The sequence below is a fragment of the Falco peregrinus genome, chromosome 4, assembly GCF_023634155.1.
Source record: "Falco peregrinus isolate bFalPer1 chromosome 4, bFalPer1.pri, whole genome shotgun sequence".
Taxonomy (NCBI): Eukaryota; Metazoa; Chordata; class Aves; order Falconiformes; family Falconidae; genus Falco; species Falco peregrinus.
This window is the reverse complement of record NC_073724.1, coordinates 91,210,903-91,238,681: the sequence shown is the minus strand read 5'-3', so window position 1 is coordinate 91,238,681 and position 27,779 is coordinate 91,210,903. Positions and strand designations below refer to the sequence as shown.

General features: G+C 41.2%; 1 protein-coding gene across 1 annotated transcript; it reads right to left on the bottom strand.

The window, feature by feature from the left end:
- Nucleotides 1-29: 29 nt before the first annotated feature.
- On the bottom strand, nucleotides 30-27,779 carry ITM2B (integral membrane protein 2B). The gene is made up of 6 exons (XM_055802323.1): nucleotides 27,523-27,779; nucleotides 10,328-10,456; nucleotides 7,991-8,197; nucleotides 5,868-5,978; nucleotides 1,985-2,135; nucleotides 30-754 (listed from the first exon to the last, which is right to left on the bottom strand). The coding sequence occupies exons 1-6, from the start codon at nucleotides 27,619-27,621 to the stop codon at nucleotides 666-668; spliced, it is 786 nt and encodes a 261-aa protein (XP_055658298.1). The 5' UTR covers nucleotides 27,622-27,779; the 3' UTR covers nucleotides 30-665.

Below are 27,779 nucleotides of genomic sequence, written 5' to 3'. Positions count from 1 at the left end.
CTGGGTAACAGCAAAAGAAAACACAAGAGTTTTAGACAAACAGGTTTATAAGGTTTATTTTCCATTGCACATACATGGATTATATACAAGTTAGTAACATAAGTTACTTCTTAATTTTCTAAAAGATTGTTACAGCAAACACTTGCCATTTTAAAACATCAAGTCAGAAATCAATCTAAAAAGGTAAATATGACAGTATTTTAAAACCAAAACAAATTGCACTTAGGGAGAGTCAAATACAGGTTTGTCTATACGCTGTAACAAACTATATAGCAGGTAATATTACAGTTAGAAGTAGCTCTTGCAGTCCATTTGTACATTAATAATTCTTTTCAATTTTACTTAATTAAAAACTGGTGGATATTTTGAAGACTTTCTCTTCTTCCTAGTATTCAAGATTCATCACATGAAATGCACTAGCAACTAAGTCTTTATACAATTGCTATTCAAATATAAGAAGAACACCACACCTGAAAATAAGGAAAAAACTAAAACATACTGATTTTACATGTATCATGAGATGAAAAGTATGGAACATGTTCAGCAATAAAGCCCTGTCCACTACTTACATAAAAGAAGATTTTAAAAAATAATCACTGCACACAATACAAAGGGTGGGGTCATACTGTAGTTTTTAAGTCTCCTGTAACAGTTAATATTCCTCATTACTGTTCACAGATGACTGTTTCCATAGCAAACCTGTTCTCAAAGTGTCGAATCTTTCGGCAATTAACGGCTTCACGCTTCTGAATTCCTGTAGTAGTAAAGAGCAATGGAGGGTAAACAGAAGAAGTGATGAGGTGCATCACAGACATAATGGTAAGATGTCACCCAAAATCAGAACTACCGCCCTCTCTGATCCCCCTCTCAGAGGAAACACACACGGGCACACATTCAAACATAGGAAGTCAATAAGCAGGCAATGACCCTGAAGGTGTGGTGAACCAAACTGCAGTGTTAGTTCAGTTAAAACCAACCTGCCGCACACCCCCCCACTGGCCAGTCTTAACCCAGATCAGTGCCCAATCTCCCTCTCTGTGTATCTGTAAAAATGCCTGTGGGGATGTGAAAGAAGGAACAGCAAAGGAATAAATGCTACAGGCAGAATGAGTGGACTAGAAGTATTTAAACACCACCACCTTGGATTTGCAGAAAGACAGAATTTAACCCAATTTTAGCTAAACTAATGCTCACTGCCAGCCTATGGTCATCCTTTATTACCACAGGATCAGCATACTGAATTGGATTTTGCTATTAGGATGTTTTACTTTTAAAACATTTTTCTAAATTATTTTTATAAAATGTACTTATTTTCCATATTTTCCCAAGCAGTCAGCTCCAACAATATGACTAAAGCAATTAAACTGCTTCAGTGTGCATCACATCACAGAGTTTTTAATTTATTTAAATAAGTCTGAGTGAAAATTTTAAGGCAGTATTTAATAGCTTGTCAAGATTCCTCCAAATTATGTTTTTCAAACATTTTCCATGAAGGAGGAACAAGCACTACAATTCTCCTGCAAACACAACTCTTACTCACATTTCAGTGATGCAAATAGCAAGACGTGGAACGATTTATAGATTCCTTTAATGACAAGAAGAACCTGCAATTCTGTACTTGGACTACAAGGCTATGGCTTCTCATATATTAAAGGTTTTTTTGGTTTTGGGGTGGATCAAGAAACAAGATTAAAGCAAAGCATCAACGAAAGCCTGAACCCCAGAAAACAAACCCATGCATACACACACATTCTAGCAGCTCCTAGCTCACTGGGCCCTTGAGCACTTTTGCACAATAAAAAGACGTATTTCCATACCTACACAGAAAATATCAGATGTACTTAAGCCCACAGAGCTGGTTACTGCAATAAGCAATGCTGGCTTTAATAAGAGTCATTCCTTTCAACACAATCAAGCCTATTTATTGAACTCAAGTGGCACTGAAATTTCTGCCAACACAAAAGATCGCAGGAGGAACATTTACCTTTCATGGCCTCTTTGCGCTGTAGTTTATAGGTTTCCTTGCCACGGCAGAGGCGGTAAATAAAGAATCCCAGCTGATCCACGTTTTCAATACGATCAGTAACAATCATCTGTTCATGAATCAAATAGGACTGAGGCAAGTATGTTCCAGCCTGTTGAACAAAAATGTAACAGCTCTGTCAAAAGCCATCTCTTCATAGTCTTAAGTAGACACGAAATACTTTGCAATGTGTTTCTTGAACATGGCTGTGACATGTTTTCTTTGATTTTTTTCAAAATATGTATTACCTACAGAATTTTCTTCTAAATGTGCAAACATGACTGCACTGCACTACAGAAATATGTAATGATGATCTTCAAAAAGGTCGTAAAACTTTCGCTGATGCCTATGCCTACTGCCCTCCTGCTACAGTAACGTCAGTCTTCATCAGAGAAGAAAGGTTTATCTCCCAGGAGCACCCACTGTCATGGGTAAGTCCTGCACTTAACATCCAAACTTCTCACTTAATTAACAGCCCAACAGATCTCAGTGGGAACTATTCCCGAATAGGAGTTAGCATAAACACGTTCTACATGGAGACACCCTGGCTGATGAAGCACGCCAGCTGCAGTGTACTCCAGCCGCAGTCCACAGGGTTTGGGAAACCTTGAGCATATTCACAGCTCTCAAGCCAAATGCAAGACAAGACTACCTAGCTATTATGTCGGCTCCCACAACTGTTTATACGGAAAGGTATTAGAGAGTCATAGTGGTATACCAGCGTTAAGGCAATACACTGAAAAAGTGAAAAGCCATGACGACATGAAAAGGCTTCCCAAGCCTTTTCTAGTCCCTTCAGGGTTATTTTGCCACAGCTGAAATGATGGAGCAATCCGTCTCCGTACACACTTCACCATACACAGCTGAAGATGCACATTCTTAGCTATCAGCCAATTTCCTAATACTGGCACTGGTAAATAATCATCAACTTTAAAAAAATATCACTTAATTTAAGAAATCCTGTAGTGTGATTCTAATTTATGGCAGTAGAGAAGGTGTTGCTTGCTTTCTAAAAGTAAAATGATCACTTATTATGGAAACAAATTCAGCTTCTTCAGTGAAAGATTGCTGTATTTTTTTATTGACAATAAACACTTGAAATTTCCATTGCAAAACAAGACTATCTTTTCAGTCCAAGCAACATGTTGAGAAGAAGCTGATTAAATGCTATTCTTTTCAGTAAAGAAAGGATCATATAAAATTCACTTTAGATTATGAAAATTTTCTTCAGCGCATACTACGAGGAAAACAACAGTAATTTATTTTTTTTTCTTTAAATGACAGCTTGGAAGACTTCACACTCCCGAATTATCCCATTCGTTACTTGCTAATTAAATCATTGTAAATTACTGTATCTTAACCCCTAGTCTCTTCAATTTCAGGAGGGTTCCCTGAGGGAGCCCCAAAGAAACGCAGCAGTGCAGGGCACCGGCAGGGTGGGCAGTGGTACCGAGGACTTAGAGCAGCCTGCAAGGACACTCCTGGGCTCCTGCTCTCCAAACCACAGGACCTCCCAGGATCTCCCAGACCATCCTGTGGACCTGGCCTTCTCAGCCCTCCCTGAGGGTACCAAAGGAAAGGGAGCTCAGTGCAGGAACCACCTCTACCCACCTGCTACACGAGCATTTACCCAGCACTGGGACCCAGCACAGCCACAAATACCATCCGTCACCTTTGAGACATCCTGTGCATCAGATGCGGTTAAAATCAACCAGTTGGCTCAACAATGGGAACAAGGTGGATGAACAGATAAACCTGGGTTTTCAGCCTCATTTCCCAAGGAAAGGAGGCCTTTCACTGTCTGCACATTCAACCAAACTGCATCAATACACAGAAATGTGGTTCTTTTTTTTTAAAAAAAAAAGAGCTCAGAGCACCTTCATTTGCATAAAATGTCCTCTACATGTTTTCAGAGCTCATTTGAATGAAACAAGTCCTTTAATTCATGCATTTTTCTTCCTTGTGCAACCAATGTGACTGCAGGACAGTGAACAGAAATTTACTCACTTTATGCATCTGCAGAATAGTTCCCCAAATTTCAGTTACAAAACATTTAGCCTGATTTTGTGAGACATCAAACGCCCACCAGTTTTTGTTAATACAATGAGAATTAAACAGATGTCTCACAAAATTAGGGCACTCACTGCTGGGGACAATGATCAAAACAGTTTGCTTTTGCACAGATTTTCAATTAAATGCATGATGCCTGGTTATCCCTCTTACTTGCAATCCACAAGCATATTTGATTTAGTACTAATGACAAACCAGGAAATTAACAGATTTTAATACTGCAATTTGTGTGAACTAAAAATGGAAACAAAACTGCATACACAAAGTAAAAAAATAGGGGGTCACTGTGTGTTACAGAGAGTTACCACGTCATCCTCATGTACAGGAAATTAAAGTGTGGTTAAATCTCAAAACAGGCAGCAAAATCTCATCTCAAAACCGGCAGCAAAAAAGCAGCAGAGGCCTTACTTGTGAAGGCATTTTTCACATGGAATTTATTTATATACACAAACCACTCAGAAATGGCTAAAATGGTTCCTGGAGTCCTAATTTCAAAGCCTTGTTTGAAAGATTCAAACCCAAGATGTTATAAACAATTCCAAAGTTACAAAAGCCCAGTAAAATAAAATTTAAAACTCTCCCCCCAAATCTTACACACAAGTTAGCTTATTAGCTCTCTTCCCCACCTGGAGTGTTTTGCTGTTCTGGAAAGAAACCAGAGGGCTGAAAAACAAGGTAAATACTATTCAAATCTGCACACATATGTAAGTTAAAAAAAAAAAAAAAAGGATGATTCATACTAAATTAGTAAGAGACCCCATTAGATTATCTGCTTGGGCCTCCTCAATTTCACAGGCCATTATGTTTCACCCAGTTACTACTACTAACAGAACAGCATGTCCCTGTGGTGGCAACAAGCCAGCCAGCACCAGCACCACAAGCCCAGCAGTAGTGTTCAATTATCACACTCTGCTGGGAAGTGATTAGGAGCTCCCAGAACATCATACTGCAAATTCGTGTTTGGTTGTTCAGCGATTGTGGTACCTCAGTCCTTTCCACAGTTCTTGTTTTTAAGGACAACAAACCTTGTTCTAAAGGTCTGGTTCTTGCAGAACCAGGAATCTGGCTATACTAAAAACCCTCTTGCTTAAATGGCCCTCACTAATCATACAATCCAAATCCTGATCACTCCTACAAAACCTCCCAAGTAACAGGAAGATCCATCTTAAGGCTGCTGGAAGCCTCAGGAACTCATGCAGTGCCAGTCCATCATACCTAGTGCCACATCTGATTTGCCTGAGCACACAGCGCAGATCCAAGACACCTCACGTACACTACCCTCAAGCCACGGGAACAGTATGAAGTGGGGGCCAACGCTAGGGACCTATGCTTTTAGACAATGCCCGTGTCAAAACAATTTCCCAGTATATCTACTTCAAGCCTCTCAGCTAACCAGCCTAAGAGTCCAGCGCATATATGCTTTATGGAAACTTCAGTCACAATGCGTTATAAATTAAAAACCACACAGACTACTATCAAAGAGTCTAAGTACACCACATTTATGCAATTTTGTCAGCCAAATTTGTAGCATTGAAGAATAAAATCAGGTTTACCTTCCTCTGAATTAATAACTCCTTCATGATTGTAGTTCATTAACTAAGGTTATAGACTTTTTTCGTTGCTTTGCAAAGATCTCTAGTGATTAGTTAATTTTCTAACACGTGCACCTTGTGTGAAAGGTACAGTTCAGGGGCGGGGGTGTGTGTGTGCAGAAAAAAAAAAATATCTCCTTTTTCTCTGTCTTAAGAACAAATTACTTATGATTTAACCATACCTTGATGTTGATGAGCAGCTCCAGGAAATTTTTTGGTGGCATAACAACTGAAGTGTTCAGAGGAATCACATAGCACTTATCCAGGCTAAGGTCAAGATAGGCAGTGAGCCTCTGTTGAGGAAATATTTTAATCAAAATTACATGAACATCCCAAAATTCACACACAGACTTTGCTAACTGCTATTGCCTCATGTTGTTCTTCAGATTATTGTTTTGTTCCCTATAAAGTCTGTCCAACAAACTGCAATTTTGAGAGTAGGTAAATGCAGAAACAAATGGCAGTCTTGACGAGTTTAAATTTTTTTTTTTTTTTTTTTTTCCCACAAGGCAGCAGGCAATGAGTACCTCAAATACACTATAGTAATGAAATTACAAAGGTGTATCTGAACTGTTACGGAATCCAGTACAGTATTCATTTATTCCTAGTGCCTGCGTTTTGAAACAACAGAGTAAAAGCCTTGCTCTAATCTCCACACTTTTATTGTTGTGTAAAGGGGAAATGCTGCTGGTAAGAACAAAATATAGAAAGAAAAAAAAGACTGTTACACATAATGCAATAAAAATCCTTTTATTTTCAAAAATATTACTGACTTGAAGTGTTAACGATTATTCATAGCTGAATTATTATCTTTATAGTACCTGAACTGCAATATTTGTCATGATGTGATAAAAACAGAGACATAAAAGCACAGGGAATTATCCTGATGAATCCTATGACTCTGTTCAGTGAGCTGTGTTTTACTGCATCTGTTCTTGCTAAAGAAGACATTATCTCAAGCTGCTGAAAGCTCTAAGGCTGCGGACATATATGAAACACTGAGCATCAAGAACCCAACAGTCAAAATAGTACCAGGACAGCAACCATCAGTGCAACTAATCTCATTACATGGAAGTAAGTGCTGAGCCTATGGCAAATTATCCTCACACTGACCTTTAGAGCAAAGCCTTTAACCCATTAAATCAAAAAGTAAATTTGTAATATTTTATTGTTCCTGTCCACTTCTTAAGATACTGCTTTTTTTTTTCCTCTGGTTTTCACTCTTCAGACTCTTTGCTCTTAACTCTTAACAGAAGCTCCCTAAAAATATTCAGGAATATTTTTAAATTACATAGCTTGAGCAAGCAATGTTTTCCTCCAAATCTGGTTATGAATATTTGATAGATAGCACTCATTTTGCCTGGAAAACTTTAAACTGAAGCTTGCATAAAAAAAATAGGACGCTTCCCTATTCTTCTTTTCCAGCCTTGCTTAAAAAAGCTGTTCAGTGAAGTCTTCAAACATTCACAGAAATTTAGCTTTCTGAAAACCAGCTGTAGAACATTTCATCGCTATCAGACAGCTTCCATCAGGCTGATACAGAAAAGAAGGGCTTCTAATTGTTTTACAGCTGTCGTTAATACCAAGAGATGTAGGCCTGTCAACTGCCTTAGCAAAAATTCATTACCATTGATTCTTATCAAGTTTTCTACAAAAAAGGAAGAAACTACTAAAAATGCTTTGATACCCTAGTTCAGTGCCTTTAGGAACACAGGAGTCGTGCACAAGATAAAATGAGCTTCAGGTAGGCTTCCTACAGCATCCGGCAAACCAGCTCTCTTCCATGGTCAGTCAGCCGGTCACTTCCTTCCCTTTCTGCTGCTGCTTTGGGGTTTTTGAGCCACGCTAGGACAGCACCTCTGGGGGTGCTTCAACACACCCAGTGGTGTCAGACACAACCAATCCCTTCCAGCTGAGGTCAAAGCTATGACAGCCCTTTCCAAACTTTCCTCAACACCGTAACAACTGGTCAAACTCTGGCTCAGTGGACTTAGCACAGCAAGAATTTTATTTTCTTTACTTCCCCATACTAAGGAAAGGAAATACCTCTAAGATTTCTCCCTTTCTAAATCCAGAACTGCGTTTGCAAATGGTGATTTACATACTACCTCATGACGACTCTATAATGCTGTACTTTGTATGCCCAGTTAATAACTGCTTGCTGCTGATCAAAACATTTCTGCTGCCTCCTCCACCCTCTGCTTTCCCCCACCACAATAATTAAGGAGTACATTTAGCAGCATGACTGAGGGGGAACATTTTTCAAGTTTTAAATGCTTCCAACTTTTTCAGAAATATTTCTTACCCGGTGGAAGTCATGGACGATATCAGCAGGATCGCTATCAGCAAACTCGGGGACTGGCACACTGATAAACTCAACATCTTCCTCCTCCAGGATCTGAATATTTTGCTCAATCGTGTGGTAGCGAGCACTCTGAGCCTCTGCCCCAGGCTCAGGTAAACTTAAGCCATCTTCAATGTACTTTATTCCACAGAAATACACGCCACCCTGCTAAAAAAAGTAAACAACCAGGCAAGAAAAACATCAGTCGCCTAGGAGTTTAATATTCTCAAAGCACTGTGGAGACAAAAAACTTGTCAGACTAGATTAAATGTTTTCCTTCTAATTTGATTCATACACCAAAGTAGGAGCCAGTTGCTATCTACAACAGGACCATGAGTAAAACCTTGATTGTATTGAACCCAGAGGGAGTCCTTCCCTTTAATTCAAAGAAAACAGGATTCCAAAAGCCGGATCTTAAAATCTAGTCTTCTATTTTGCATCCATTATCTGTGACACACTGTATTTTTCTTTTAGAAAGACAATGAAGTTCCTACATCTATATGCATGCATATTATTATTTAATATATTATAATTTAATTATGATTAATTATAAAATATTATTTAACTGCAGTCAATAATTACAATTTAAAACATAGAAACCGGTCATCCAATTGACCTTTAAAAAGCAAGTCTAACTCTAAATTTGGTCCTCCTTGCAGCAGTGAAGTGATGACTTCAAGAGTCTTCTTCCAACCTCAATTATTCTGTGAAGCTGCTTAGTTTTGCAATGCTTCAGAAGTTTTGAACATTAGTTTCTAAATTTTTTTTACCAGTTTTAAACCCCAAAAGGTAATAAAAAGAAATTAAACCAACCAATTTGTGTCCTTCTGTCACAGTACACATGGCAAGTTACCTATGTGACATGTGAAGTACAGTTCTGTGTCATAGGAAGTCATAAACCAAATTTATAGGCCTGACAGTTTTAGAAACATGCAGCTTACACATATGCATATGCACATACCATTAATTTGAAGTTTTGCATTGAAAACATGTCTTCAGTGCAATATTAGCTCAACTCCTGAATGTTTCCTTCAACCCAGATCTGACTCATAAACAAATACCACAGGTTTGAATTAAATGGCACTTTCAGGTGGATGGCATGTGAAAGGTGGAGCACCATGGTTCTAAGCACAGCTGAAACATGCATTAGTAACACAGCAGGCCTTCAGCTACTCTCATCTCGTTAAATCCACCAAGATACATGCTGTTTAAGCATCGTTTGCAGCACCAGTGCTCCCCTGTAAATTATGTTAACATGATAGCCAACGAGACTATAAACTGCAAGTTCAGCTAGAATTTCTCATGTTTAATTTCTCATGTCTCACTTTGCCTTCCACATCAGCAGCTACTAAAATGGAGAAAAATAATAATCCTGGTAGCAGGGACAAGAACACAGAACTTCTGTCTTATAAGTAAGTGCAATAACCAGTGGGCTAGAGGGATTTATGTTTTGCTTATACTCTCCCTTTCTGACCCCATGAATCTTGTAACCCCAGCAGTTTCTGAAGGAGGGAGGGTGTGCTTACGCCATCTGGGTGACAGCTCAGCACATCCAGTGCTGCCCAGTGACAATTCACCCTGAGGAAGACAATATTTAACTGAGATCTCCCATGTTTCAGGTAAATGCTCCACTTCCCTGGCACCACTGCCTTCACAGGGCTCCTCTTGCAGCAGTGCCATTTGTTCAAGACTGAAAATACATTTTCTCAGAGGTCTAATCTTGTCAGCATGGATTAGACTTGACAGAGCATGTTTAACTACCTTGACTGTGCTTTCCCAAGTCCCCTGCAGGGCCTGTATTTCTTATCCCTATGGAAGTCGGGAAGGAGAGCCAAAGCACTGCTGTAACAGGCAGTCCCTTTCCTGTGCATGAGCAGTACCGCATGCATCCGCATGCGTCCAGGAAATCCGGGATCAAACAAGGAAGCTTTGGAGGGGTTAATGCACTTCCAATATGCAGCACTTTGAAACAGGAGAGAGAGCAGGTGAAAATCTGGGACACCACTGGAGTTCCTAAACCCAAGTCCTATTTAGATATAATCCTTTCTCTGCAAAGTAAGGTTTTCAAAAGTGCTTTTCTTTGCCAGCTTTGCTCCTGCCCTCACCTGCTAATAGGTAACTTCAGAGCAGGCCATCACTTTGTCTTTAGAAAAGCTGAACTTTTTTTTTTTTTTTTTGGTGTGTGTGTTGGGGTGGGGAGTAGAAAGACTATCTGGTTTAGTCTGTTGCTCCTCTTCTGAATGTAAGGCATAACAGAGAAAAATACAACCATCCTATAACAAAATGTATTTGACTTACCTGGAATGCAAAATATTTGTACAGATAGGCACCACCCAGGATCACACCAGCCAGCATAAAGGCCAATCCAAAGCACATGCACCAGCACCAGGCCCTCCTCTGCCCAACAGGCACAGCATCCTCAGGGTCCTGCAATGCACCAGAGAAAGACCTTCAACACACTGTTCTCAAGACACGTATGACAGCAAATGCTTCAGGCCCAGCAAGTACAAACACTGCATCCATCAGAAAAAGCTATATGCACTTTATCACAATTGGTTGGAAACTTATTTTATTTGGTAAAGTTTAAAAAAGATCTGTTCAACTTGAGGTTTACGAAGACTTGTACCAACATTCACTTTTAATGCTATTGTCACCAACAAAATCAGCAGCCTCAAGGAAGAGAAAAATCTCCCAAGACACCTAATAACACACAGTGAACCACTTTACAGATTGCAGACAGAAAAATATCCATTCTCAGGCAACCTCCATGCAACAACAGCAGAGCAAGGAAGTCAATTCAGAAAGGTCAGATAAAAAATAATCTTTGTATATGCAATTTAAGTGAACTTGAAGAACCAACAACAGATCAAAGGTAATAAGAGCAGCAAAGTATAACCTTTTCTATGTTTTCATCAGGACGAAAGAGACTTTACCACCTCTTTGCTTGCGGAATAATATGACTGGGAATGAAAGAAGTGCTTTTTAAGTTGTTGTTAAGGTAGCTTTCTGTTCTAAACCAGCATTGGCCATGCCTCTATCTGCTGTTTGGTTAAGCTAAAGGAATGACAGGATGTTTCCCCTTTGGGGAACTAGTTTGCATAACCATGCAGTCCCCACAGGCATCCTAAGCAATGAACTGCTGCTTGCAAAATCTTTCCTCTATCAGCCACATTACAACGCTCTTTCTTCCCCCAAGTGTTTGCATAACTTACATCCGAAAAAAAAACCCCAAAACCCACGACCAAAACCAAAGTAAACCTTATCACTGAGTCACCCTCTTCCAAGCCATGATAATCCTGGGAAAATACAAGAGTTAAAATAAAGACAAAGCAATTCATTGCTCCTTTGCAACCAAAAAGCCAACAGGGTAGAACGATGACCAGGGCAAAATCATTACGGCCAAATAAACAAAAAAACCCAAACCAGAAAACGGAGGAAGGCATGAGGGAAGCACGTGTGAGAAGGCACTGATAACTATGGCTGTCAGTGAATGTTCTGCCTATGTGAGGCTTTTGCCATATTTGTTAATTAGGGTGATTTCCCACTTGAACAAAGTAGTGGGTGTAGTCCCCACACTGCCTGGGCCCCTCGGGGAAGGGATTCCCCCTCATCTGACCGAAGCCATCTAAGCAAATCTGACACCAAATGGAAAGGGGCCCCTCCCTGCAAATGGTGGGGATAAAAAGGAGCTTCCCCAGAGCGACTCATCCCAACCACCCCTGAGAGGGACAAGCAGTCTTTTGGAGGGACTTACTTTTTTTTCACGGATTATCGAGGGAAATTCCGTGGTTAACAAACCAGGTAAATTCATATGTAGCTAAAATTGAGCTATGCGAAACCCACCTTTACAGTACACTGCAATTATCTTTCACGCAGAAGTGGCAATGCAGCTTCTTTGCCAGGCAACAGCTGCCAAAATCCGATTCAGAAATATTTAGAGTCAAACTGAAGATACTCCACAGATTTTGTTTTACATTAGCGTGCAAACTACCACAGTAGATCACATTGTAAAATCTCCATCTTTGGAGGTTTTCAAGACTCAACTAGACAAAGCCATGGGTGATCTTGTTTTGGCAAGCATCCCTGTTTCTAAAGGGATGCTGGACCAGGTGACTTCTAGAGGCCCCTTCCAACCAACTTTTCTGGGATACATTACAAGGCAAAGTGAGCGTGGCTAGAAAACAATTGCTGTGGACTGACAAGACAAGTAACAGCTGTTAAAATTTTTTACACTACTAATTATTTAAGGAATTCAGCGTAAAGAATTACAGGATTACTAGCTGTGTGGTTTTTAACCTGGCTGTTTGCAAATAGGACATAATACCCATGGTAATCTAATTAACTTTCAGGTCAGGTTAAGATTCACTGTGGATTCTTCTATAAATCACCTCAATTATAAATCTAAACCAGGTAAAACAAGGATTTTTATTTTTATGTTGCCCTGTATCATTAGGTAACTATTTCCCTAGATATTTCAAAGCATAGAGGACACCCGACTGAAACTTTTTAAATAGCTGTCATTAAAACTGTTGTAAGTTAATGGCAGAAAAACAGATAGCAGACTGGCTCCAGGATACAATGCCAAAATACTCCCTAGTGAAGAATATAAAGAGTATCTTTATTCTTTCCCAGTGCTGCTTTTATTCACCACCCCCCACACCCCCACCTTTTTTCACTCTAAGCAGAATTATCCATTAGTGGAATAACTGCCTCTTCCATTTTTATATCATTTTGTAAATTCAGAAAGACTAACAAAACATGCATCTGGGAAATGGCGCAGAAGGCACAGACCAGTGTGAACACCTACCTGGAAATGGGAATTAATGTCAAATTAATTTTGCATAGGCCACAAAAATAATCAGAAAAAGGAAAGTAACTTTTACCATGTTAGGGGGAACCTGAAGGACAGGTTTATCAGTATTCCACCCCAAATAATTTTGCTTTGATATACGAGATGACAGATCTACACAAGTTTAATACAACTCTCTCGTCCTTTACCGCTATTTCTGAAGGCATCCCTAGCAGTGGCATGTTAAGCTATTTTGTATTTGTAGTTGCCTGTTGCATTGATTTGTCCACAGCCTTCTGAAAACAGCACACCAAATTTAGAGCAAGAGTTCCAGCCCAGTTTAGCCTCTTGCTTAGGAGAGTGCATGGAAGTTCTACACCTCAGTACACAAGCATTAGGTAACCCTGAACACATTTTATGCTGTTGAAGGAGAACACTGAATTGATGTCATCTTCTGAATCTGAAAACTAAGTACATTATCAAGCATTTTAAAAACACCTTAAATTAAAATATTATGAATAACCTACTAAAGCTAAATTACACTCTTATTAGTAGCTGTGCTGTGGCTAAGCTGGCTAAGCTTTTGTATTGTTGTCATGACAGCTTAGTTTTTGGGCTGAATTGACCCAAAAGAGTAATTCATCCCTCGCTATATAAATTTGACCCTCTGCACTGCAAGAAAGAAAGCGCAATGGACACTCGGCCTCCTTCCAGGTGACTCATGTTCTGAAAGAAAAAACTTGAAGTGAAAGTGGATCCCCACTAAGAGGGACAGTGCTGAATTAGCACCTTTCCCCACATAGTTTCGACCCCAGTTTGTTCCCTGATAGCAGCGCTGGCTTCTGAAGCCAGAGCACAACATGAGACTGCAGCCTCACTAATATTTCTCTAGGTCAGCTTTCCACTGCCAGAAGTGTCTGACAACAGAAAGCATCATACACTTGAAGTGAAGACTGACCTCTACAAATACGCCTCTCTACTTCTGTAAACAGTAATAATTAATCATTGCTGTTCTGGTCCTTTTCTTTCCCCTCTTCTGCTTCATCCCTGCCCCATGTACTTCAACTCCCTGGTGAATCCTCAACCTTAAGATGATGCCACAGAACTAATCTCCTCTGATGCAAAATGCCTTAGGAGGAACTGGATGTAAGCCCAATACTGGCTTGTTTCCCTTGATGAGATGATTGTTCTAATTGGAAAACATTTGATTAGCCTGTTTCCTATGGACAAGACATGAAACAGAAGCATCTCTCTGCCACTTGTACACTACATCCTACAGTGTTAAAATTAAATGGTTCAGAACTTCCCAACCCGAATAGTTTCAAGCTCCGCAGGAACAATCTTCCTGCAGACAGAAAATGAGAAGTATTAAATTCTCTATTATTTGAGATTGGCAAGCTTCAAAACTGTCATCTTCTCACAAAGAAGTTAAAAGATAACTGTAGCTTTCAGTAAAGATTCCTTCATCAGTGACCACAGCAGCTAACGTAAAGCTGCACTCTGTCTTGTTACTGGAATCATGAAACACTTTGGAGGTGGACAAATAACACAAACTATTTACCAAAGCACCTTTCAACTACAGAGAGATCTTCACATGAACATATTTATGACAACTAACATTAACTGTTCTGGAGTGAATCAAAAGAAAAAAAAAAGTTAACACACACACACACACCCCCCACACACATCCCCAAATCTGCAAACATTAGCAGTTATCAGTGGGTACTAGCCATATATTCTCTTGCGCTTTTCAGTTCAATTTTAATGCTACTTTTTTTTTTTTTTTTTAATAAATGCTGAAATGTCAGAAGGACCAAATTCATGTTTGGGGTAATCTCACAAAATTCTTCTGTTAAGCTCCAATACTGAGCCACAAATGTGTATAATTAGACTTGGTAATTACTTAGATTTTCCCCTTGTGGCTTTTTGTACATAGTGGAATATAATTGCTTTAGCATTTTAAAAGTAAAGCAAGTCTAAAAACTTACAAGGCATATGTCTAGCTCATACTAAAATGGGTGAGAAGATTATCAGACCTTGTTCCTTTGCAGAAATTAAGGACACATCAATTATATGACTAAAAAAAATAATCATATGGATCAATTAGGTAAGAATCACCTAACCAGATACGGTGGACATGCTGTGGGGAGTCCAGAATATTCTATCACCATCACTATTCAAAAGATAATGGCCCAAATTTAAAAATAGGTAACGACAGCAATAAAAATAATTTTGAGAGGAGGGAAAGTCTTTCAGAACCAACACACAGTCCTTGATTCACAGAGAAACCAGATGCAGAGTGTTACTGAGCATTATAAATATTACTAAAAATGTCTGCAGCATACGACACAAGCCATCCATAATTATGCATCTGAGAGTAACATCTAATATATATACACACGCGCATATAAAAGCTTACAATTAATGTGGGTAGAACTGGCTGGAAGCTGTTCAGAACAGTTTTCTTCCGAGGTGCTTTAGCTCACATGGATGGACAGAATGCATTGGACAGAATGCACTGGGGCAGACTTGAGCTTCCTAAAGGCAAATGTTGACCAACTGCAGCTTTAATTAGTGGAATGGGGAGAAGGGAAGTTACTGATGATTCCCTTAAAGTGCTTTTTAATGAGGGAGGCTAAAAAGTCTTCAACTAAAGTACTGACCAATGGCTGCATAAACTGAATTTTGTTGGTCAGGCTTGCCTCCTCTGACTTGTAAATCTGACATCTGTAGAAAACCCTCCTAAAAGACAGTGAATTTAAAATGAACTTATTTTAGAAAGAGCTCTGCATTCCTCCCGTGGTATTCCTGCCTGAAGACTGCTCCAAGCCGGGTGTTCTATTTATTACTTGTTGCAGATGGGAAATTAAGTCAGGCTTTTGCAAGACTCCTCACTTAGCAGATGCTGTGAATCTGGAAGGCCATCATACTGATCCGCCCCTCAAGCAGCAATTTTACGCTTCCTAATAAAATTAAATTTAAGTTTTAAGTACAATGATCTTTTAACTTGCTAGTTGGAAAAACAGACTCTATATACAATAGATGCTTCAGAGATTTTTCGCTTATCACAAGGAGTGACGTACTTTTTCTACTCAGATGATGAAGCCTGGAAACAGGCTATGGTTGTTTACGTGCAGTTGATATCTGAACACTGCAACCCTTCTGTGACAGTACTGCCAGTTCCTCTTCTGTCAAGACGGACAGGGACTTGTCCATCTGGCCAAAGGCTCTCTGCCTACAGAATATCATGAAAACCAGACCTCAGTTCTGGTTGCCTGCTGTAGTCACGTAGCCTGGATAACCAAGGAGATTCATTAATTAGAATTATCTGTTAGGCAGCTGGTACTATTAACCTCTTCCTGCATTTCTAGTATCTGTGTGTGTTCAATAAAATAATATTGTAAATACAAAGTCTGTTGTACAGCACTAGGAAATCCAGCAGGGAAAAGAAATACATTCCAAGAGCTTTCCAAAATCCAAGGTCATTCTGATATTAGTTGAATGCTACCTTTCACCAAATAACCGGGGTGTTTTATTAAAAAATGAGGTGTCTGTCAAATTATGCATGTCATGGTTCAAACATCATAACCATCATGGAATAAAAACATCAATATAAACAGCCAGGTCAAGATCATCTTTAAAAGGGCATCTGTGCTAGCAGGTAGGACAGCAGCTGCAAGTATTGGGAAAGATGGAGGCGAAGGGTGAAAAACAAATTAGAAATCAGGTGAGAAAAGGGAGGCAGGAAAAACTAGAGAGAAACGTGATGGAACATGAAGAGTTCCATTTCTCTGCAGGAAGTCAAGAAAGATTACAACTATAAAGTGAATGTAAAGGATATGAATCAGTGTTTACAGAGCTACACGCTAGTGGGACAATAAAAGAAGTGCATCTTGGAAAAGTAATCCTGCAACTCTTTACTGATGTGAGTAATCCCGATTTACCTAAACGCTGCCTTCAACTTCAGAGGCAAGAGATTACGAAACTTGTTAGCAGCCAACAATTAAAGAGGATGGGTAAAGAAGGAAAAGAACTCTGTTTAGTCTGCTGCTTTGGTTGAAACTGGGAGCAGTATTGGTTTTGTTAGCTTTGGTCTTACATGGGACAAGAAAGTGGGGGGAAACAAAAAACCAAACAAACAACCCACAAACCAAACATACTTATTTAAATGGCCTGAAAGTTCTGTCTTCGCAGACCAGGCAAGGACTCTCTTCAGGTGATTCACACTCACAGCTTTTGGCTATATCCTCATCCCAGGCTGTGTACAGCAATTGTACAACTAACCCACAGATGATACATTACCAGTTTTCTTCAAACTGTGTTCCCCAAATCGTTCCTCTTTTCTCTGCTCAGTTCCAAGACCCACCAACTCCCTTCGCTCACCACCAAGCCCGGTGGTTTCAGGTCTTGCTGCAATTTCCTTCCTGCCCTGTGTCTATGCCCCCTGTACTTCTCCCCATCCCAAAGCAGAGTTCTCTGGTCTCCGCCACATGCCAGAGTACCAGGCACACCTTATTTCCATTTCCTCCCTTCATTACTGCTACAAGATAAACCGTATCAGTGTCCTACGTTCTTAGGAAGATGAGCTGGGCTGTGGCCACAGAAGTGCTTTATCCTGCCCACCAGCCAGCACTCCCGTGTCTCTTGTCCTGCATTTTCACTGTAAACACTCAGGGCCAAGGACTGCCTTCCTTTCTGTGTAGCAATTAGCACAAGATCTTATTACCCTCTTATATGCTTTCTGAATGTGAGGAAATACTTTTTTACTGTGTGACCAAGCACTGGCACAGGTTGTCCAAGGGAGACTGTGGAGTCTCCATCCTTGGAGATATTCAAAAGCTGTCTGGACAAAGTCCTGGGAACCAGCTCTAGCTGGCCCTGCTTGAGCAGGGGGGTGGCCCAGGTGGCCTCCAGAGGTCCCTTCCGATCACAGCCGTTCTGTGATACACAAAGACGTTTTTTAAGTAACGCTGATACTACAACAGGCAGAAGGTTAACAAGCCTAACCACTTGCTTCATTTAAAAAACAAAACCCCAGGAGCACTGGGTCTCTACTAGACAAGTAAAAAAGCTCCATACATGCTTTACTTCTTTTGGGGCTTTATGATTCTTCTGCCTTCTCCCCCACTGGCCCCTTGCCCCCAAAATGAAACGTCAAGAAAACCTACAACACTTGGAAGAAGTGTTGTCTTTAAATGCCCAGATGCTGAATTCAGAAGTTCTTGTGCCTCTAACAGCCACAGAAATCTGCAATTGTCACTGTACTGTAACAAATACAAAAAGTTTTCGTAAGCTTGGCTAGTGAAAAGGTGGTGGAAGCCAGATTTTTTTATGATACATAAACATTGATGAGTTTACCTGTAATTTTCATAAATTAGAATGATGGAAACTTGTTCTGCATTCCACGCCTATTTTTCTCAAGTATTTTAAGAAGAGAGAAGTGTTCTGGTGCAACACTTTCCAAGTCATAGACCAAAACACACAGATGAAAGCTTGCACAGATATCTGGCAAAAGGTGCCAGAGGGTTATTTATTTTTTAAAAACAAGAAACTGCAAACCTAAGAGGTTATATGGGATGTTTTTCAGAATGCATTCTGATTTTAGAAAACAAAATCACTACACCCTTTATGGTTACAGCACCTTAAACACGGCATTTCATTAAACTGTCCAGTTTTGAAAAATGCTTCATTTTTTACACATTGCCAAAATAAATCCTTTTCTCCAGCTGCATTCTTTGATTTATAATCAACTTGCATTCTACCATACTTATAAAACCTACACTAAATCAATCTGTAACTTTAAATGCAATATGCCTCTCGACTTTATCCTGAATTAGATCAATGTTTGAAAACAGGAACCTAGAAGGTTCCTATTCCACTTAAAATGGATCAATACTAAATTATCTTTTTGACCTTGATCGTTCCAGTTCCTGTCTCTTCCTTATCCTGCTCGCTTATGTCTGAAATTTCTCTGCTTTTTTTCCCTGCCTGAATCTCAGACATCAATATGATGGAACGCTATGTGAATTTAACCTAGATTTCTCTCAAGGCTATTTTCCCAAGCGGTGTTGGCTCTTTCACCCAAGAGATCTCATTAGCATGCACATATGCACCACTGAGCTTCAGAATTTAATAACTCTATTCCCAGTTCAGCCACAGATGGTATGTCATCTCAAGCAAGTTACAAACGTCGTGTCTCAGTTTCTCTCAAGAGCAGAGTCTAGCATCACAGAAACCACTGGGGAGGTCTCTACTCCAGCCTCTTGCTCAAAAGGAAAGTGGACTCTGAAGCCTGTCCAGGTCGCTCAGGGCTCTTGTCCAGTCAAGTTTTTAAAACCTCCAAGGACTGACACTTCAAAGCTTCTATGGGTAACCTGCTCAGCGTTCAGTTCTCCTCATACTGACAAATATTTTGCTTACACTCAGTTAGAAGGTCTCCTTTTTCAATTTATGGCCACTGCTTTTTCAGTCCCCTCCCCAGGTGCCAGGAGGCTGCTGTGAAGTCTACTCACAAGCCACTTCATCTCCAGGCTGAACAAGCCCCATGCCCTTGGCCTCACATATGCTGTCACCCCCAACCATCGCAGTGGCCCCTACTGGACTCACACCAGTTTGTCAATGTCAGTTTTTGGATTGGAAAGCTCTCAGCCTTCAGCAATACCAGTGACTAGCACCCAGCTGACTGTCCATCAGGAGCCCTGGGTCTTCCTCAAGCAGAGCAGTTTCCCAGCCAGGTAGTCCGCATGCTGTCCTGATGGAGGGCATGAGTCTGCTCCAGGTCCATGACTTTGCATTTTTTATTTCTGAAACTCACAAGGTTTTGTTCAGTCCCTTCCTGTAGCCTGTCGGGGTTCCTCTGAATGGCAGTTCTGCCCTCAAACCAACACACCTTACTAATACATATATCAGTGAATTAAGATGCGTGGTACCTGTACAGCAAGCAGAGCTCCCCAAGTGGGAGCCATTCTGCATGCAAATACAGAATAGCATTTAATTGTAGCACTTAGGAGTATCAGCACAGAAGAGCTGACCTTGAAAGGCTCACATTTAATTACGCTCTCTTTCTAAAGGAACTGTTGGAACAATCTAAACGGTTTCACTGCAATTAGACTATTCAAAGCCTGAAGTGGATGCACTCCACTACCCAGCACCTGGAAGCATCACACCCTGCAGAGACACAGATGCTGGCCAGTGTTCAAACACCTCAGCAAGAGAGCTTCCCAAAAACCTCAGGCAAGACAACTCACCGCATTGTGCGGCAGCCTTGGAAAGTCATGTTCAGCCTCCCACTCTGCAAAGGGTACTGCGTTTTCAAACATGTAAATGCAAGGGTTTTTTATGTAGATGGTATCTTTTAAAATAAATAAATAAATAAATCTTTGTGATTCAGCAACCACGCAAGATCCACCTGACAGATATAGCCCCTTCCCAGGTATGATCTCCGTGTGCTTTTTTGCCAGCCATTCCATTGCCTCATTCTACCCTCAAAACAGCAGAAAGCTGCCATCAAAAGCAGGAGTTTACTGAACCCTAGGAGGAAGACAACCACAAATTATCCAAGGGTTTGCATTCAAGGAACTCTACTCTTAAAATGCCTGTGGGTTTTATTTTTCTGTGTATATATATAAAAATACTATATACTTAATAATATATAAACTTTATAAATATACTTGTGTACACACACAGACACTACAGAAAGGACAAGCAAAGCATCTACTTATTTTTTCCACGACCTCTATAATAACTGTCAGGCAAATGTTACTTGACTTTTTTTTCATGGTCAATGTCGTACGGCAGTTGCACAAAGGACCCTTGCTTGTAAATGACGCATGGATCACTCAGGAGCTACTGTCTCTCTGTACGTCCATTGTGGTCCAAACCCTAGGCCACGTGATGTCTGCTGCAAAACCATTTCTGACTTTATTGCAGAGCTCAATCTTATTAATTATCTCATTCCTTTGGTTTACCACATCTGTAAAATTAGGACAGATATCTGAGTTTTATAAATTAGCATGCTTTTCATCTGTAGATTCAAAGTAATTTCCACTGAGGATAAAAAGCAGCACATAAATAGTAAGAAAATGAATGTTGTATAATTCATATGGATCAGGAGACTAAAAACAGATAATGCTAACCTTTGTCAATCATAGCCGGGGGGTGGCAGGGAATAAAAAAAGGAACTTATGCAATAAGTAACAGAACACACCACTACTTATCCCAGCTGTAGTTATGGTTTTGGAAGCACAAAATAAAGAACATTTAAAATTAATAGGACTTAAAAATACAGTGTTTGCTTTCGAAGATATTTCCTGAGAGTCACAGAAAGAACTATTTTCTTTGTATGTAAGCTCTGTGGTGCCTGTAGCTAGTGGCTACTGGATAGAAAATATGTATAATGCTGACAAATATTCCAAAACTGCAACTGCAGAAGAGTTAGCTGAAAACATTACTGGAGGCAAGTATGCTTACCCTTCTTATACCTCCCCTCAAATAACCATTAGCATCAAAACTTGTTAAATTGCTGATAAAAAAAATGGAAAGAAACACCCAAATAACAGAGAAAATTTATTTGAGTCTATAAAAAAACAACTGTTAAGATTACATTTGCAAATGTAAACATTTCATTACAATACTTAACAGGGAAAAAACCCTATATACACATTGTATTTTGAAATTAAACTTTTCTGGAAATAGACATTCATGTGTTGGATTAAATATTCATTATAATGGAAGGAGTCTAAACCATTTCCCTTGAAAATATTGGTGATTCCGGGAACATTTTCTTTCAAATGTTTGTCTCTCCTGTAAAGTTCAGCATTTCATCTTGATCCACATCTTCAGAAATGAATTAATTTAACTTTTCCCACTGAACAGAAATTTTGGTTCCAACAGCCTCTATTTAAGTAGTATTCTTCAGACCACTACGCAATGTTAATATCCAAACTAGTTTCTTGAAGCTTATCAGAAAGAAGAGTACTGTAGCGCAGAAAGACAGGAGTGAACACAAGAGAAGTATTTATGGCATTAACTATACATTACAGCACAGGACAGTTTTTCCAGATATTGCACTGTATAATAGCTTCAACTAATTACAGAGTTTTCCACATGACAATGTTGAGGAAAACAAAAAATTCTCCAAATACATTTTTTAGGGCAAGGAGCCTCAGCCAAATATAAATTCGTTAATTTGAAAAAACAAACTATTTAGAACTGCATAAAGTATTTGCATTGTCTCTGTGTTCATCCCTGCACTGAATTCATATAAGCTGTAATGTACAGACACCAGCTCTTGCTCAGTCAGCCAAAACCACAAATGATACAAACAACTGACAAAGCAGTTATTACAAAGGTCTGGTAGAATGCATCCTGTTTGAAATATTATTCTTCTGTGAAATGGCTGTATTTCCCAACCAAAGTTTTGTATTTGTTATTCAGGTTGGGAAGCGATGAGAAACAGAAAAGGAAATGAGATAGGGATCACTGACAGAACTCCTCTGTCCCACAAGTTCATTTCCATCACTGGGGGGATGAGGATGACACAAGCTCTTCCAGATCGCTTTTTGGATTTTCTAATTCCAAAACTCGCTTCAAAATAGTAAGAGATTCTCAGAAGAGTACCACAAATTTTTAAAGATCTTGGGGTTTTAGCATTGTCCTCTCAATTACCAGTAACCTCTATGGAATAGCTTTAGGAGCCAAATGCCTCAAGACCACAGCCATCTTATTTTCAGGAAGCTGCACTACTTGGCCAGTAGCACAGATTCACCATGTAAAAGGATGCAGGGGGTGACATCAGCCACAAGGCTTCTTTTCTTAGGAAGAATTCTTCATCAACACCTGCCACAGATCTTCTTTACATAAGCTCTGTTTCCCTGAATTTATGCTTGCAGGTACCCATAAAGCCCAGTAAGTAACAGAATCCTGGGTACCCTTTGTTTCTGAAACTGGAGGGTTTTCATTTGAGGTTTGGTGGCTTTGCATTAAAATCTCAGCAAAAGTCAGGGAGGAGAAGGGAGAGAGAATTAAGTTTGCTACGATTTTTTTTTTTTACTTCTGGTCCTCTTTTAAACAATCATGCCTTAATCCAGAATCCCCTGACAGACAGCAGAAGCTGGCTGGTTTAATGACCCACTTGCATGACAGAAAATACAGGAAAATGCAAAGACTGCTCCTTCCCCAACGGCGACAGATGAAAGGCCTATAGAAAATCTGAGTGGAGGAAGGCTATAAAGAGAATAAGGAAGCTCCTCCAAGAAAAAAAGAAACCAAAACCAAACCAAACAACCCCAAAGCCTCCATCTGCAGACATATCCCATGAGGTGAGAAAGGCTGCTTCCCTGACAGCAAAACAATAAAAAAGTCACGATTTATTAGTGTGTATACTAACATATATAGCACACGTTATATAGTATTTACATATTTTTACACACATACAGAGTATAGCAACTGTAAACATAATACCTTCATATTAGAAATATCTAAGGTCAATTACACAAAATCTAAGGATTCTTCCACATTGAAAAATAGCGCTCATCAGTTGCTCAACAGTATTTCCTAAGTGGACCATCTTACTCTTTGATACAAAGTGCCTATTTTAGTATGCTTTAGAAAAGATTAACCTAAACTGAAAAAAAGTAAGATTAGAGTGCAGAGTAATAATGTTCTCATAAGGAATAAACACAGAAAGCTGCTGCTTTCAGAATTCTTAACACTTACACTTTCACATTGAACTCTCTGCAGACCCAAAGGTCAGATATGATACATACGTGTGAATCCACAGCTTCTGCACGCAAAGCTGTATTTGGCAAGTACGCACCGAATTGAGCACCTCAAGAAAAAAAAAAAAGAAAAAAAAAAAGGTTGCCATCTACCCCAGCAGAAGGGAGCAACTGCCTGAGAGTTACTGAGTGCCCAAAGAGCTTGGGGGAGGACTTAAATCTATTGAATGGACTCTGCAAAATGTCTGGAAACTTCAACTATGCTCAGAACCATCTTTGGCTCTCCAAAGACCTATTGTAGGAAGAAATGTTAAAATACCATACATGGTTTGTTTGTTGGGAAACTGGGTCATAAAACACCCTATTGTACTGACAATGAGCAAAGTGGAAAATTAAATGCTGCCTGAAAACCTTCACTAAGAGTATTCTGTATTTTGGCCAAGACTTAAGGCACAGAAGTATCACCCCAACAGCAGCAGCAGAGTTGTAATGGCTGCCTACAGTATGAAGCCAGTTTCACAACACACAATAATACTGACAGGTGATTTATGCTGAGACAGGATTAGCACTCTTGATTTTTAAACTCCTTTTTAAGTAGCATACTCCAATGCATAAGACCATTGCCTTCTGCAAAAGCTTTATTAAGCTCTTGTTCCCCTGATACATCCTGTACTCTTCTCCCATGTTCCTCTCCTCCCTTCCCCAATTAATTTCCTATTGGTGTCTGCATCAGAGGTTACTGGGCAAATTTTGCTTGAGACCAGAGTATTTCTGTGGCACATCATCAGCATATTTTGGCCGCAAACACTGTTTAATAAGCCCTGGAAGATTATCTGCTTGACAGTAATCCCACGATGGCAGACAGAGTAGCAGTCTTCATAACACTGTGCTGGGAAAAGCAGCTGAACGAGGCTGCTCAAAGGACTAGTCCAAAAGCTCATTCCACAAATCTGTTTTCTGGATGCTTCAGAGTATTGGGCTTTATTAATTAGTATCTCTTGCTCAAATCTTTGGAAGTGATTGATGATAAAATTCTCAATGTGCAATTCTGCCTATCCTCTTCCATTCTTAAAGTTTTCCCTTTACTTCAGTCCAGAATGCCTCCCAGGACTTTCATCATAAGATGTTGTAATATTTTTTCAAATTCACACTTGTGATCCAGATCTATTTATTGTCCTACAGATACAATGTTGGTAAAGATACTGGAAAGGGGAATTCACTCTTCTATATACATCCTCATATTGCCTTCAAACCTCACCTGAGGCTCAGGGTTTTCCAGCAATGAAGTGACATGGATCATACATTTGTTAGATGTGGTTTATTTTTCCCCTTCCCTCCGATGAACTGCATAGGCAGTAGAAGTTCCTTGTGGAGGGATGGGAAAAGATTTGTTTCTAATGCATTTGCATTAAAGAGGGCAAAGGTCAAAAGGCATATCTTGCACTTCTCTCAAAGGTGTATTTTACAATGGCCCTCAGTTCCATTTTTTTTTTGTCTGAGATCTAAGAATAAATTCCCAGACTCAGAGGTTCAAATACCTCTGCAGCTACATGACATGAGCCGTTTCAGTATTGTCAATCCTGCACAGATTGCATAGCCTTTTCTACTAAACTACAGATGACGCTACTGTACTCAGATCTGCTTTTATTTACACTCTAAAACACGCAAGCTGGAAAAAAGCTTATTCAAGAGAATTCTGCACACTGGTAGGTAAAGGTCTGCAGTTCTGCTGAAAAAAAAGACGGAAATGTGTCAAAGAGAACGTCAAAGGCTCGATGTCCCTTAAGAGCAGTCATTTGCTTTTGGAATTTTCATCTGTACAGAGCATCCGCTCCTAGCATGCTATTTTAGGACTGTTTTAAGCCTTGTTCATGCATGTTCATCCCCTGATAACAGTGCAAGAACTTAGAAGTAGCTACTGTGAGACCAGACCACCTTTTGACCTGCTTAATAAACATCTGCAAGTCCCACTGCTAGGCAAGGAAAGCAGTACCAGGGCAAAGTTAAGGCAGATCCTGTATCTTACCCTCAGCTGCAAGAATTTACAGCTCTGTGTTAAGGAAATCACAGTGGAACAACACACTTCCATTAGTATCTGGACAGGGTCAGGAGGATTTGCTCCCCAGTGTACAATTAGCCAGATGTATTTTGTTTGTTTAGCAGTTGGAACACAAGCCAAAATTGGTAGGCTATCTGGAAACAAACATCATCCAGGGCAGATCTGGATTCCAAGGTAGTATGAAAACCCCATTTTCTGGAACTTGTAGTCTGTGTCTTGCTGACGTGCTCAATGTCAAACCAATCACCAAAACTAGGGTCAGGAAGAAACTCCAAAGCTCAAGTTGGGCTCAGGGAATCCATTACCTTCAGGAGAAGGGCACTCCCACTAGGAACAGTTAGGCACACAGATCACCTAACGGATTTCCCGTAATTGCAAGCAATTTGAGTAATGATACCATCTCATTTATTGTGGCACACTGTTCTAAGAACTGAAAAGCTTTGCCCCCAGCTTTGTAAAGTGCCATACCACCAGTAGAAGCATGAAATTTAACCACCTGCTGTGCCAGGAATATATCACTAGAAAACATCTTGTGGTTCCCCCCTTAGCTTTGAAAGGACAGCGGATTGTGCAGGTGAAGAACCTGGCCCCATCACAATCAGAGGAAAACCTGCACCAGGGCACAATTTCATGCCAAAAAACTCAACAGCTATTGTCTTCCCAGGCAGAAGTTAATCACAAAGATTTAGGAAATTAATTAACACTACCTCTTTTGCAGATCCAGTCAGGTAATTCAGGAGCCTGATGCACAAAAGATTGTGAAAACAACTGAAAACAGCAAGGCATGCTGTTTATGTGCAGCTGGCCATTTTTCAAGTTTTCATTCTCTTTTCAAAGAGCTTCGAGCAAATTACGGTACTCCTAATTAAAAACTGGTTTGATTATGGGAGCACAGAAATCACAACCAAAGAACTTTACATTCTGGGCGGTTTTGCACTTCAGAAACTTTAAAAGCCGTTGCTGTTCCGAGGCGCGGAGGGAAGGCGACGACGACTGGACTTTGGGTGCCGTTTCGGGGGCGGGGGCGCAGCTCTTTGTTTCTTTATTTAAACCAGCCCAAGTTTTCCAGGCGAAGTTCGCCGTCACAGACAACCACCAGGCTCCGCAAACACGCTGCGGCACAGGCACGGCCAAGCCCACCTCCGACTTCACCCTCGCCAAGCGCTCTCTGCCCTGAAGCCTCTGGCGTTCCCCAGCTCGCCCGCCGCACTCAGCCGCGGGGACTAACGGCGGAACGGGGAGCAGACGCGCCCCGCCGCCTCCCCGCCACACAACTTCCGCGCCCGAGCCGGGCGCGCCGACGGGACGTCCCCGCCTCTCCCCCCAGGCAGCGGCCGGGCACCGGCTGCGGGGCCGGGTGGGCGGCCGGGCTCGGCGCCGCCGGCCCGGCCCCGCGCCCCCGCCCAACCGCGGTGGGCCGGCGGGGCAGCCCCTCGCCGGGCCGGCCCCCACCGCTCGCCGCGGCTCGGCGGGTCTGGACGGGACGCCGCAAAGGAGAGGAAAGCGCCCTAAAAGCCGAGCTGGACGCGGTCCAAGCGCTGTCGGGCTAACCCCCCCCCCCCCCAAAAAAAAAAACCCCAAAAAAAAAACCCCAAAAAAGCAAACCACCAAAAAAATCCCCGAAGTAGGGAGAAGCGGAGCTTTAATAAAGCTCGTTCTCCTGTCAGCCATTTTAGAAGCGTGAGCTGAGAGGGGCGGCGGGGCACGCCGCGGCGCAGCTTTCCCTGCTGGCCCGCCCGCGGTTCATCGCCGCAGGGAGGGAGGCACATAAAGAATAAAATCGTCCCCAGCGCGCGTCCCTCCCCTCGGCAGCGCCGAGCCGCCCAGCGGAGCGCAGCGGAACCGAGCGGAGCGGAGCGGAACGCAGCTCCCGCCGCCGCCGCGCAGCCGGGCCAGCCCCTGCGGCTCGGTCCCCCGCCGCCCTCACCTTGGCGTCCGGCGGCAGGATCAGCACCTGGCTGTTCTCCTCCTCCTTCTTCGCCGCCTCCTTCTGCGCCAACGCGGAGTTGAACGACACCTTCACCATGGCCGCTCACCCGACACCCCGCACGCAGGAGAAGGAGGACGAGAAGGAGCCCGAACCGGCAGAGCTTCGAGCGCTCCCTCCTGCCCTGCCGCCCCGCCGCTGCCGCCTCGCCGCGACTGCCGCCCCCGGCCCCTTGTCAGCGGCGGAGGAGAGGAGGA

Bases quoted from the DNA above. Each gene is read 5' to 3' on its own strand.
- ITM2B (XM_055802323.1), bottom strand. From the start codon at position 27,621: ATGGTGAAGGTGTCGTTCAACTCCGCGTTGGCGCAGAAGGAGGCGGCG. The intron at 10,457-27,522 runs GTGAGGGCGGCG...GGTGCATTGCAG, and splicing joins TCCTGCCGCCGGACGCCAAG to GACCCTGAGGATGCTGTGCC. The intron at 755-1,984 runs GTAAATGTTCCT...TTACTACTACAG, and splicing joins GCGCAAAGAGGCCATGAAAG to GAATTCAGAAGCGTGAAGCC.